Below are 14,325 nucleotides of genomic sequence, written 5' to 3' on the forward strand. Positions count from 1 at the left end.
AAACTCTTATAAATTTGTGACAATGGATATCATATTCTAGTAAATTATGCATTAAATAATGGTGCAAATACATGATTGGCATATTATCAGTACCGAACATGGCCATACTGTCACATTAGATTTCCAGTATATTCTTTTTCATACTCTGGCCTAACAAGTCTCCCACTGAAAAATCCAATACATCGTACATTAGTTCAGTACATAAGGTTGAAGCATGAACTTTTCAAACTGAAGCATGTGAGAGTTCATCTTTCATGTGAGTAACATTATGCCAAGTATTATTATCCATGAGAAAATAATCTTTAGAGAGCATATTGGTTTAGGGTTTGGATGTCTTTAGAAAGTCTTTGATGAATTGTGGTAGTTTTGCAAAGGAACCATTTAAGTAATTACAAATTTATGGGCCAAGGTAGTTTCTTGACCACTCTGATATTTGCCTCATCTAAATCCATTAAATTCATACTTATTTCATGTCCTAGCACCATTCTTTGAATAACAAAATGCAATTACAACTGCACCAAATTTGTACTTTTTGAATTCTATCAACTTATCCTAGTCCTCATTTTATTGTAGAAATCATTTTATTGTGAAGTTAATCCATAAATTATATTAATTATAGAAATATTACATAGAGAGGACTTGAGTGAAAACTCTTATTACATATGATTTTGATGAAATACATGAATTCTATTTTCATGTAATTAGTTTTTATAGATGCATTTGAAGTGTATCAATAAAAATATCATTTTAGAATTATCCCTTTTCATCAAGACAGTTTATATGAGATTTGGTTTTAAATATATTTTGTGCCTTAAATTTCTCCCAATTGGAGATCCAAATAGTGGGGCTGACATTTTCTTTAAAAATCTTTGCCGAAATATAAATGGGAGGTTAGTTTTGGATAACCTAACTGGACTGAGATTTTAATTTTTATCATTTTTGAATCTAAAATGTTTGATGTCCTTCTCGAGATAGAAAAAAATTGATCATGAATTTTTCTACAAGATCAGCCATGCTCTTATTGTATAACTAGGATAATATATTGATATTCAACCCAAATAGCTCAATGTTTTTCTCAAGAATCCATGAAAAATGAATATTTAAAATACATGCGTAGACAATAGTGAAAATTCTATTATGATCTCATCATAATTGAATAAGTCATTGGACTCATTTATGGACTTCATTATAAAAACACGATAATAATAATAATGAAAACATGTTTATTTCAACAAATTTAAATAAAATATGGAAGTGTGATCGGCTCTATGAACACATTATATTGACAATAGCTTTGTTACTTTAAAAAGATTATTGAATACTCAGCTCGCCATTTTAAAGTATGACAATTTTCAACAAAAAGAAAGGATGAAGCCGCATTTTATTACATAGAAATAGTTATTGTCAAAAACTACAAAAAATTATAATTATTTCATTTTTGGGGTGTCATGAATCCTATTTTACTTAATTATTAAATGAAGAATATAACAATTAATGCCAAGAGTTCCTATATCCTCCCATATCGAATTGAGTGTCGCCTAGTGTGCTAAGTCGTTAATGACTGGACACAGTAATAATGTATTATCTAGTTCAAAGCTAACAGAAAATATAATATAGGCAAAATGTATCTGCCATACGGTTTCCTCGAAGTGCAGCTTTAGATGACAATAGCTGTCGGCAAATTCTTGTTGAATCAATCCTTATTGGGCATCTATTGCTGCCATACGGATTCCTTTGTTGACAAGAAGCATGACATTTAACAATGCGACAACAGAAGAATAGGAATGATTGCAAAAAACTACCCAAAACATTTTGAGATATCTGATTAACTCAACATTTGGGAGTAAAATTACGTCACTGTGAACTTGAGTTTAATCAATAATATTTATAACCTTGTAAAATAATGCAATTAGTTAGTGATATGCAAGGGTCATCTCTATAGGGAACGGATCTTAGGGAAGGAAATCTCTCCATCAGATGAATTCGAGAAGGTGGGAAGAATTATATATAGCATAGAAGGTAGTGAATGGGTGAAGATAAAGATCTCAATCGATGTAGGAGTAATTTAATATCATGGGCAAGTATCATGTAAGTACTAGTACTGGATCATTAAACCAGATAAATTGTTGGCTTTCACCAATCATTATCCATAACCATGGTTGGTTGCCATTCAACAAATTGAACAACAACACGTGGCATTGCAAAAATAAAGGCCCAAAATTATAAATAAATATGTATATTGACTAAGAAAAATCATATCTTTACGAATTTAATATCTCAAAATTCCAGAAAATTATATTCTGACTAAAAATATATATTCTTTCAGGATTTGATGTCATAAAAATCTCCAAAAATACCTTAAAATGCATAAAATTCAGAATAACATTTTAAGATTGATTAAAATACACATAAATATGCAAATAAACACATAAATATGGTCCGATTAAAGTACTAAAAAAGAATGTTATCAATATCCCTTTCAATTCCAAATCTAAGGAACAAACATGTAGGTTGTTTTGGGAATGGTTATGCACCATCTAGCTGCACTACATTTTCAAGGTTGATCCCATTGATTCTACATTCATGATACTTTTTCAATGATATTATGACATCAAAAAAGTTCTAAGGATTTATTACTTTTGGGAAACTAGACAAGTGATATTTTTGATAAATGGAGACAGTTTATTCAATGTTTGAGATACGTACCACTGAACCTCTTATCTCAACATGTGCGTACCTCATAAAAACCTTAAAAAAGTGACAGCTTTGGTAGGATTATAGTTAATAGAGTAATTATTGCATTAGAGTAGAACATTTTCTGTGTTTAGATGCATTACAATTACTATATGTGTGTCATCCTGTCATTGGCTGAAATGAGAAAGCACAGTGATGCGATGCTGGAAAAACATGTTGCTACATCACACGTTAAATGAATAAGGATCCAAAAACCATAACCAACCATGAAAATACATTTTTTGTAGTAGAAGGATTCAAAATATGTAGGTGATTCAGGAGCGGCATTAACGATGAGATGGGTAAATTAAACAAAATCAACAAACTAAACTGCATGAAGTCCAAATTTTGTCTTTAGCCCCTTTATTCATCAATGCCATTTAATCTATAAGTGATGAAGCCAACACAATAAAATGATATTTAGATTTTAGTTCCTACACTGATAGGCTTCATGAAATAGAGTAAGTTGGGTGATCCATCAAGGTGTTCCTGATGTCTTGGTAGATTGGAGGGAGCAGTTGACATGTGTTTAGGAATTGATAAGGTCCTGGCAGAATGTAAGGACCCAAATTTTTATGTATTTCATGTACATTTCTATCTTCTTCAATCTAATATCATCCAAAATACAATTCACTTCCTAAAGTATCCCATATCTATCAATTCTCATCATTTGACCATTCCAAATATATTTATGTATCATATAATTATAAACATATACCTACACACATCTCTCAATCCTCTTTTAAACATCGCTTTATTTCTTCACTCCATACGTTAAATTCTCTCATTATCTCTCTACATCACTATCCTCCACCTTCCATCTTTCATATTAATAATTCGGAGTCCCTATAAATATAAATTTTGGCTTTTACTTCACCATTTCCCTCTTCTCTCTATCTCTTAACTTATAAGTATCATGTATCACAACCTTAATCACCAATTAAATAATATTATTCCTAAGCAATCACCACTTAAATATTCATCATCCCATGCGGAGATAATCCTTACTGATAACTAAATATCTATATTCAATGTGTGAATGCTAATAAATATTAGAAAACACAATCAAATAACATTACATGAATTAGCACCCTAAAAAATATTTTATAAATTACCTCAAATTAAATATTCTATTTTTCTCTCTATGATATTATTTCCCTTCAAAATTCAATTGTCACTTTATATGTTTTAAAAATGAAACGTGAAAAAGGCACTCAGTATGGCTATCTGAGATTTTCAGGAAATTACGTATTCTGCCCACCAATGACATTTAAACCTCTAAACAGGATCTCAAGAATTAAACTACAAAAGGATCATCTATGAAAATATTCCCCCTCTATTCACAATTTTTTTTGATGGTGGAACATATCTTGCTCCAATATTTATGAACATTTTATGACTTGAACAAAGCACCAACTATAGGTTATAAATCAACCTCATTATATGACGACTTCGGATCAAAGCTGCCATTGAATGTCATAGCTAACAACAACATAGATTAAGTTCATTGATTCAAGACGAGGATTATGATGTGTCATCAAATAAACACGAACAAAATGATTAATGTTAAAATCTCAAAAAAAATTTGCCATTTAAGACTTCTGCTTACTCTAAGGAGTGGAATACCTTGTCCAAGTCACAGAACAAAAGCCGCATGACCAAAGCCATATTCCTCTAATGGGTATTAACCGTTAGTGCATGTCCCTTACACAAACGATGTAGAAAAGGAAAGATTAGGTGCTTGCACCATTGTTGAATTACCTGGGAGACAATACACCCTTTCGACCCAAAGACCTAAACAGGAAACACAACAATGCTGAAAGCCCAAAGACAAGCATCATCCATTACAATGTCAATCCAAAGCATAAAACACCTAGATCATCACTAATGGATATTAACCCTCAGTGCATGTCCCTTACACAAAAGATGTAGAAAAGGAAAGATTAAGTGCTTACACCATTGTTGAATTACCTGGGAAAACCACACACCCTTTCTGCCCAAGACCCAAACAGGAAACACAATAATGTTGAAAGCCCAAAGACAAGCATCATCCATTACAATGCCAATCCAAAGCATAAAGCACCCAGATCTTCACTAATCAAGGAAAAACAAAAGATCCTAGTACGATGGTGGATGCCAAGGTGAGGAGGATCAATGACACCAGCCCCCTGATTTGGCGCCACTAAACAAGGGGAATCAGCCTTCTGGTGAAATCCAATAGAAATTATCCCATAACACAATTTTTTTGCCAACTCTCATGCATATTTATTTGGTTTCACCAGTCAAAGCATTCAATCTAGATAATAATTTTTTTGTTATCATAAAAGAATTTCAAAAACAATTTTGAAAATTTGACCCATAATATCATTTTTATGGTTCATGTTGTCATCTCTGTTATTGGAGAACCATTTTATGTGTATATTATTTGACCCCAAAATCCTCCACATGTGATGACTCAAAATAAATTAAATGTCCCCCATAGATTCACAGCAGATTAAAATGTCTCCTGTCAAGTATTGAAAAAATAGCTTAGACTTTCATTTATTGTAAGTGGTAAAATATTCCTACAGTTGCCTCATATCCCCATATGATATATAAATATGTCCGTTCTTGCACTCCCAAATCGATCGCAGAAACAACCCCCCTTCCCTTGCACCCCATTGGAGTGAGAAAATGCAATGGGGGTTGGGGAGATGGGGGTTTTGTTTCTGAGATCGATTTGGGAATGAGAAAATGCATCTTCCTCCAGTCCTTTTTGTAACTTGATCATTTTCAGAAGAACATAACTTGATCAAGTCACGAAAAATTAAAAAACTGTGCTATATTTATAATCTGAAGATCAACAAACTAATTTTGCACTGTGTAAATCACATACTGTGTTCATTGGGCCAAAATACTTGTTCCCACTCAATAATAGACTTCTAACATTCAGCCTATGTAAATTTTTATAATGATGGTTGTTGACTTATCCTTTACTTATTTGGTCAAGTTGAGAACCTTTTTGCTTTCTGAGTTCACAAACTGTGATTAGAGTAAGGGAGAGTAGTAGTAAGTTGGGAGGCTGCCCGGGAGATCTTTTAATCAATGAAATTCCAGTAAAAAGGTAAACAAATTTAACAAAAAAATGAAAATTTTGAATAATATTATGGAATTCACTTATATCAGAATACAAATACCATAGTTCCTCTTCTAGATACCAAAAAAAATATAGTTTATACAATTTATGCCCAATGATAACATGATATAAGTAGAATTATGGCTTTTATAAACTTGATCAAATATCAATTTTTTAGTGAAATATTTAATCAAATATGCATCTGATAACCAAAAATATTCAATCTCTTGGTCCCTTGAATGATAATCTTCAGAATTTTCATTTATCTGGCCTAAAGACACATTCTCACAATTTTCAGAGTGTTGAATCTCCTCCCTTTTCCTGGAACAATGCTGGTGGAAATCTGATTTTCTTGCCGTACAGTCCTACCAGAAGTAGCATTCAAGAAAAAGGAAGAGAAGAAAGAGAGGGCACTAAAAATGACTTTAATATTCACATCAATTGAGTGTTGCCCCTTCTCTTTATACTATTCAAGAAATTTTCATTGAACTCACCATTCCTGAAGCATTTAATAAAAACTATGTCCACCAACATCCCAAAATGTTATATGCGTGACACCTAGGCCTATGTATCTGTTCAGGGAATAGCTTCAATGGCCCTATAAATTTTATTGGCTAAATTTATTCAATAATTGTATCAGCAAATAGATCAATTAATCACAGATTGATATAACCCAATTGATAGGTCAAGTTTCCAGCTCGTGCCGTGACAAGCTACACTCTACGGTCTATAAGATACAAAGGAGTATTCCACTTATATCATGGAACATTTACCATCATTGGTTACCTTGTTTGCATAATACTTCATCCCAACAAAACTCCCAAATGGTTTAGGTTACGTCTAAACTTTCAAACCTTAAGTGGTCATCCTTGAGTTTATATCCTATAGTACTGAGAGGAGTCAATCCCATCTTGACCACATAATCACATTCATGGACTTATTTCTTCATAGAGCTAAGTGAGTTCATACTCTCGTGGTTAGAAAAAAATTGGTTAAAACACAGTCACGATTGATCACATTCAAAACACATTCAAAACTCTTTCCCTTACTGAATTCGGTGATTTCAGTGTAGTACCCAGAGTCAGTCCTTAGTTTCTCCTCACTAATGGATATGGAATGTAGCATACTCATCATATAAGTGCGACAAAATAATATGATTCTATGAAGATATTTCAATGCCCTTCATGAGTATTCTTTGAATAAATATATTTAAATACATATTTTAAGACTAGTGACCTATGTATTATAATCTCATCAAAATTCACTTTATTCGTGCAATGTATTTCATGGATTTCAATAATGAGCATCAGATATGCATTATTACAAATATGTTGCATCAAGTGAATATTGAATGAGAGGCAGAATTTGTGATTGACTTTCAGGCCACATATTTCCAACGCAAAGTTGACAAAAAGATAAGCTACCTTTGATATTATTAAAAGTCATTGAGAGAGCTATAGAAATGATGAGTCCATAAAAGTTCAAATGTTATTGTGCCGGGGATATCGTCAAGACTTTCTACAAAAGAAAATTCTCCCCAAGGGTAAAAGACATGCCAGAATTGGTTATGCATAAAACTTTGGGAAGAAGGGAACTCCACTGTGAATCATGTTGTGATGACCCTGTGGAAGTTTGTCGAAAAACAACCCTTAAAAAATCATGGGGAAAATATATATATCACACTAGATGTTGAAACCACTTCACATGTAAAAATTATGGGCAGAATGAGCCTTTTCAAGCAACCCTTCAAAAAAAAAATAAACAATACACATACACACACACACACATATATATCTTTAACCAGAAGTTTAATTTTCTGATAAGTATAAAAAATGAATTAATGAAAAAGTAAAAACAAATGGGTTGAACTGGGCCAAGCAGGGCTCATCTTTGAATTCCCCCACCCCTGGTCTGATAAAAACCCTAGAGGAAATTCCCTCTCCAGAGACCTTCAGAGCTTCAGCAAGCCAAACCATGGCTTTCCGCGGGTCGTTCTCCCGGTCGCTGATCTCCTCTGCTAGAACTTCCTTTCGATCTTCGGTTCCTCCACCTCGTCGCAGACCCACGCCCCCAATTGGAGCTCGTCGCGCCACTTCTGCTCATCTACGGTGAGGATTTCTTCACTTCAGCGCTGTTCCTGAAATTTGGGGTGACCCATTTGAAAATGCTTGATTTTTCCTTCTCTGCAGTCCTCTGGCCGCGTTGGGTTGCTGCCAGTCTCTGCTTCCGCTGCACAGCGCGGTAGCCGTCGCCCGTCTCTCCTCTCATCTCTCGGTTAACGCCCGCGCGTGCTTTGAGCTCTCCCAGGGTACCTTCTGCCGCACTTGCCAAGATCGCTAATGCTGTTTCTTTGTGAGTCTTGCCGTCTATCTTGATGATTCTTCAGATTTGGAGCTTGGGCCGCCGCGATCTGGTTGTGTAGATTTGTTGCGCGTGATACTATTGAGGATTTCTGAACCGAGGAATTCGTACTAATTTTGCGTCTCATCCATTCTTTGCTAATTAGTCTGATGAAGAAGAGTACATGATTAAAGAAAGTTCTCTACTTCTGCATTTTTTTTGTTTTTTACCACTTTTTTTTAGTGGAGTCTCCATTACCCGCAATCATTTTTTTGTTCTGTGATTTGGACACAATTTCTATTGATCAGGTTGAGAGACGTTTTTAATTACGCTTAAGATTAGCATTCTCATGAAATTCTGTCAGTGATATTTTTATGATATATCATATTTTTCTTGGTGATACCGTCAGAAAAAACACAAAAAAATCTTCAGAAAACGCCCACTGAAATTCTAGAATTATGATTTGATACATTGAGAAGATACCCCTTTGATTGATTATTCTAGTCCAAGGTAAAAACTTTCTCTATCCCGAGCATTGATTATCCTAGCTCTTCATCTTTCTCATTTTTGGGTATGCGATTTAGTTTTTTCTCTCTTCTTTTTTTGAAAGGATTTTTTAATTATCGGTACCGAAATTCCCCAAGCATTTTTATCGAGTGATGAGAAATATTTTTTTATAAATTTCAGCTTATGAGAATTTCATTGTTCAGTTACTCAAAGATTGTGCCAACTTGCCATCTTTCTTTGCTGAAATCAGTTCTTACTATTGATGCAGTCACCTGATCAGCTTTGTGGATTGGAAGAAAAAAAAGGATAAGAAAAATAAGGAAAAAAGTTGCTGACAAGCGGAAGCCTTTATTTTTTATTTGCTCAATTGGACAAATTTTTGCCGAAATTTAGTACCTGCCTTTCCTTGATTCTTAGTCATCTTCCACTGCCCTCAACTGTCCTTTCGACGTCAAGAGATAGCTAGAGAGAGATAAGGAGAGAAATTTTCTGAGAAAGAGAGAAAGAAAGAGCCAGGAAAGAGAGCTTTGTTAGAGGGAGAGAGAAACTAGGAAAAAATTACCAATGACGAGATAGTGGAGGGAGATTTTGAGGGAAAAATGAGAAAGCATAATTAATAGCAGGAAGAAGCTGTCTTGAGTAAGATATAGAGCATTAGAGAGAAATAGAGAGTTACCTAAGATAGGTTAAAAGAAAGATTAAGAGATTGAGGGAAAGGTTCAGTAAGAGTGGATGAGATTAGAAAAAAGAGTTGGAATGGTGGAAGAAAAGGAGATGTCAAGGTAGAGATATACAGAGAGAGATATCTATTAAAATATAAGTGAGAGAGGTGAAGAACCAGCAAGTGTGTAAGAGATAGAAATAGAGAGAGTTATAGAGCTACAAGGAGAGTGACAGCAAAGGGCCAGAGAGAGAGAGAGAGAGAGAGAGAGAGAGAGAGAGAGAGAGAGAGAGAGAGAGAGAGAGAGAGAGAGAGAGAGCGAGAGAGAGAGGGAGAGGGAGAGAGAGAGAGAGAGAGAGGAGAGGAGGAGGGAGGAGGAGGGAGGGGAGGAGAGAGAGAGAGAACGAGAGAGAGAGAGAGAGAGAGAGAGAGAGAGAGAGAGAGAGAGAGAGAGAGAGAGAGAGAGAGAGAGAGAGAGAGAGAGAGAGAGAGAGAGAGAGAGAGAGAGAGGGAGAGAGAGAGGGAGGGAGAGAGAGAGAGAGAGAGAGAGAGAGAGAGAGAGAGAGAGAGAGAGAGAGAGAGATGGAGAGCTAGAGTCCAAGAGAGAAGAAACCAGAGGGAGAGTCATAACTCCCATACTAGAGAGGCGTAGAGAGATTAATGAAGAGAAAGGCCAATACATTTACATAAAATGCTTAAATCAATATTTTGATGAATCCTAAACTTCACACTGTGGGATTGAGTCTCATATAAACTTGACTAACAATTGATCAACACAATTAGATATGATCAACTAATAGCAAACCATGTCAGTATATACATACAATCTTAGGATCTGAAACAATTAAGAAAAAGTCATATTGGAGTGAAATGAGTAGAGTTACTACCTTGTATCTTAATGTGCCTGAATAAAGTTTACTTTTAATAGTATAGTTTATGGGTCAGACCTTTAAGTTTTGACCCAAAATTTTATGACAAAGATTGCCGTATCTTTAATGGTTGGTCAATTTTTTTAAGATTTGTATATCATTCAAACTTAATTTGACCAATAAATAAGAAGGTCAAGACTTGTGATTGTGACTTTGAACAATTTATATATGTTACTAGAGAAGAGACGGGATAAAAAATCATTTATTTAAACTAGATTAAATGAACCACACCTGGTTTATGCTATTTGAATGATATATTGAGATGACTTTTTCAAAGTTAATTTTTAATGTTGAATTAGATATATATTGAGGTTATGTTTGATCGATAAGGTTAATAAATGCTTTTCTTATAAAATTTTAATATATCTTAAAGAAAGTGTTGAATTTGACGGAATTATATGTCCTGCAAACTTATTGCACATTCCATATTCTATTCATAATTCACCATTACAAATTATATATTGTAACTCAAGTATGGTATTTGTAATGAAGGTCAAGAGTATACGCAATCAGAAGTGAACTGTGAGGAGATCATACTACAGTAATTACTCATCTTTAAACATGTATGCTAAACATGTGTGTTAAACATGTATGATATTTGTGAAGGAGATCAAAATCTCTGGATAAAATATTACTATCAACTCCTATTCATAAAATGAGGATACTTGGTCCCACTACCATTTGTGTGGATATACCACTGATACATATTGGGTACTCTTTAAGGTGAAAGTTGATCCGTACGGGTCATGTATATTTTTATACCAAAGTATTAACCAGGTCAATTCATGTCACAGAGCTTTAGTGGGCCTCAGATTTGAGAAATAAAAGACATATTGTTGATGGATGATTATGTTTTTATTATAACCTATGAGTTCCTAATCACCAGATTCAAATAGGCAGTCACATGCAACACATCCACAAATGGGATCATATGCCCTAGTTATAAGAGGACACATACTTCAGGAAGACGTTATGATGCAATCCTTAGCTAAGGTAATTGAAATACTACAAAAAAAATTCAGAATTATTTTTAAATTCTCAATTACATCAACTATGACTCATTAGGGTTTAACAATTGGCCTTACTCTAAGCCATTCTAGGATATTGTGTTGATGAGGGATAATGCTACATCATGTCTAATGACAAACTGGTTCAATGGAATAAATGACAAACCCCCTTGTATCTTATAGATCACACACTGTAGTTTGGCATCTCACATGTTAATGACTCAACCTATGGATCAGTTTAAACTGACCGAAGATTAATTAATTAATTTTGGATGTATTTATAAAATATCAGCTTAAGTATAAAAGGGAATAAAATACCATTTGAGAAATTATCATGCAAGCATCTCCTTGGGATCCCCATCTCCCTCTTTCCCTTGTGTGTGATCCCCTTCTTGTGGGACTAAAATGGTAAGGAGATCCTCCCAGATATATAGTGGTTCGAATTGAGTAGAATATGATGTGATATGATATTCCATGGAACGTGTGGGTATTTCTAATGGTTGGACACCTCTGCAGATCAAGACAACTCATGCAAGGAAGTGTTGGTGGATTTTACTCCCTACAAGGGAATTCAACCATTGAAAATTTTTGATTTTTAATTTAAAGGTGAAGTTTAATTTTTATTCTTTGACTGTGAGAATCTCATTTTAGATTGTGAATCGTGGTTGAACCCAACAAAGCTGGTGTCAGCTGTTTTGGCATTTAGTCCCTTATCCACAAAAATACAATAAATATTTCCATGGATATACCCATTAGTTAATTTTTGGAATTCCAAAAAGGTCCTGACTGCACACAAAAACTTTACAAAGAATCCAAATCACAGTCATTCCAATTCCAAATTATAGGGCTAAAAAATTTTGGACATTAGTTGGTTGAATTATGCATGAACTTCTACGAGCCAATAGAGATATATAAATATATAAAAGCAATTTGTCTATTTTATTGATATCCGACCTATCCCTCACCAGAAAGCAAGCTCAATAAACCCATCTTGATGAAACAAAAAAGAAAATTAAAATTTTGGGAGTAGAAAGAATCTACACATTTTACCTTTTGAATATACAAGATCTTATATTTCAGGTATTGGTGCATGAGTGTAAAATTTTATGGTTTTAGAGTTTGGTTTGGACAGATTATGATTTTCTTGATATTTGAATTTAACTTCACGTTTCCTATACGAGTATTCTGCTCAAGGAAGTTAGATAAAGATTGAGACAAGAAAATAAAATTCTGATATTTGGAAAATTTCGAGTAGAAATAAGGGTGAATTATACAGTAATTTATAAACTTTTATAGATAATACAGAATTTAAAATTATAAATTATAGAGAGTAACTATTGAGAAATAATTTACTGTGATAGTGTGATATTTAAACTGAAAAAATGTTCAAAGAAAAGGACAACAAGAAGAATTGAGATTAAAAAATAAGTGATTTAGTGTAGATGAGATAGGAGAGAGAGAGGGAGAGAGATATATAGAGATGGAGAGGGAGAGAGAGAGAGGAAGATAGGGAGAGAGGGAGACAGAGAGAGAGAGATAGAGAGAGAGGGAGAGATATAGAGATGGATAGGGAGAGAGGGGGACATATACATATGTATGGAGAGGGAGAGAGGGAGATAGGGAGAGAGGGAGACAGACAGGGAGAGAGATATAGAGATGGAGAGGGAGAGAGAGAGAGAGGGATATATATATATATAGAGATGGAGAGGGAGAGGGAGAGAGAGAGAGAGAGAGAGGGAGATAGGGAGAGAGGGAGACAGAGAGAGAGAGAGAGAGAGAGAGAGAGAGAGAGAGAGAGAGAGAGAGAGAGAGAGAGAGAGAGCTAATTGATGCCAGAGTATAGTGTGAAGTGAACTGGAATAAAGGTGCCCGATCCAGACATACAAGAAGTTGATTTTGGAGAGTGAGAGTGGGCGGAAATTAGTGTGTGATAGTTTGAAGAGAAAGTATGAGCTATTTTAGATGTGTTTGTGCTGATAATGGAGAGAGAATAATGGAGAGAGAGAGAGAGAGAGGTCAGAGATCGGAGATAGAGAGAGAGGCCAGATAGAGAGATCAGAGATCAAAGATAGAGATAGAGAGAGAGAGAGAGAGAGAGAGAGATCAGGGATCAGAGATAGAGAGAGAGGCCAGAGATCAGAGATAGGTAGAGAGAGGGAGGGAAAAGGAGAGAGAGGGAGAGAGGGAGGGAGAGAGAGAGAAATCAGAAATAGAGAGAGAGGAAAAGAGAAATCAGAGATAAAGAGAGAGAGAGAGCGGGGGAGAGAAAGAGGGAGAGAGGAGAAGGGAGAGAGAGGGGAGAGAGAGGGAGGGGAGAAGAGAGAGGGAGAGAAAGAGGGAGAGAGAGGGAGAGAAAGAGAGGGAGAGAGGGAGAGGGAAAGAGAGAGGGAGAGGGAGAGAGAGAAGGAGAGAGGGAGAGATAGAGAGGGAGAGGGAGGAAGGAGGGGAGGGAGGGAGGGAGGGAAGGAAGGAAGAGATCAGAGAGAGGAAGGAAGATAGAGATCAGGGAAGGAAGGAAGGAAGGGAGAAGGAGGAAGGAAGGAAGGGAGGTAGAGGTAGAGAGGAGGAGAGAGAAAGATCAGCGAAAGATAGATAGATAGATAGAGCGAGAGAAAGAGAGAGAGAGAGAGAGAGAGAGAGAGAGAGAGAGAGAAAGAGGGAGAGAGGGAGAGAGGGAGGGAGAGAGAGAGAGCGAGGGGAGAGAGAGGGAGAGAAAGAGAGGGAGAGAGAGAGTGAGAGAGAGAGGGGGAGAGAGAGTGAGGGAGAGAGGGAGAGAGGGAGAGGGAGAGGGAGAGGGAGAGGGAGAGGGAGAGAGGGAGAGAGAGAGAGGGAGGGAGGGAGAGGGAGAGAGAGGGAGAGAGGGAGGGAGAGAGAGAGAAATCAGAGATAGAGAGAGAGGGAGAGAGAGGGAACGAGGGAGTAGGCATCAGGGATCGGATCGTTTGAATCTTGATCAACAGATTCGAACGAACAAATGCCGATTCAAACAATCTGTTCGAATCTTTTGATCGAACAGACCGTTTGTTCGTGTTC

The 14,325-nt window shown here is 35.7% G+C and overlaps 1 protein-coding gene across 2 annotated transcripts; it reads left to right on the plus strand.

The window, feature by feature from the left end:
- Positions 1-7,748: 7,748 nt before the first annotated feature.
- Positions 7,749-9,105, plus strand: LOC144710668 (protein NONRESPONDING TO OXYLIPINS 2, mitochondrial-like). 2 transcript variants are annotated; one of them, XM_078584497.1, is made up of 3 exons: positions 7,749-7,956; positions 8,038-8,200; positions 8,964-9,105. In XM_078584497.1, exons 1-2 carry the CDS (start codon positions 7,823-7,825, stop codon positions 8,186-8,188), a joined length of 285 nt encoding a protein of 94 aa, XP_078440623.1. In that variant the 5' UTR covers positions 7,749-7,822; the 3' UTR covers positions 8,189-8,200; positions 8,964-9,105. The 2 variants fall into 2 exon arrangements, with proteins under 2 accessions (XP_078440623.1, XP_078440624.1); XM_078584498.1 differs by having other exon boundaries at positions 7,753-7,956; positions 8,038-8,156.
- Positions 9,106-14,325: the final 5,220 nt, after the last annotated feature.

Source organism: Wolffia australiana, chromosome 12, assembly GCF_029677425.1.
Source record: "Wolffia australiana isolate 7733 chromosome 12, ASM2967742v1".
Taxonomy (NCBI): Eukaryota; Viridiplantae; Streptophyta; class Magnoliopsida; order Alismatales; family Araceae; genus Wolffia; species Wolffia australiana.

Bases quoted from the DNA above. Each gene is read 5' to 3' on its own strand.
- LOC144710668 (XM_078584497.1), top strand. From the start codon at position 7,823: ATGGCTTTCCGCGGGTCGTTCTCCCGGTCGCTGATCTCCTCTGCTAGA. The intron at 7,957-8,037 runs GTGAGGATTTCT...CCTTCTCTGCAG, and splicing joins GCCACTTCTGCTCATCTACG to TCCTCTGGCCGCGTTGGGTT.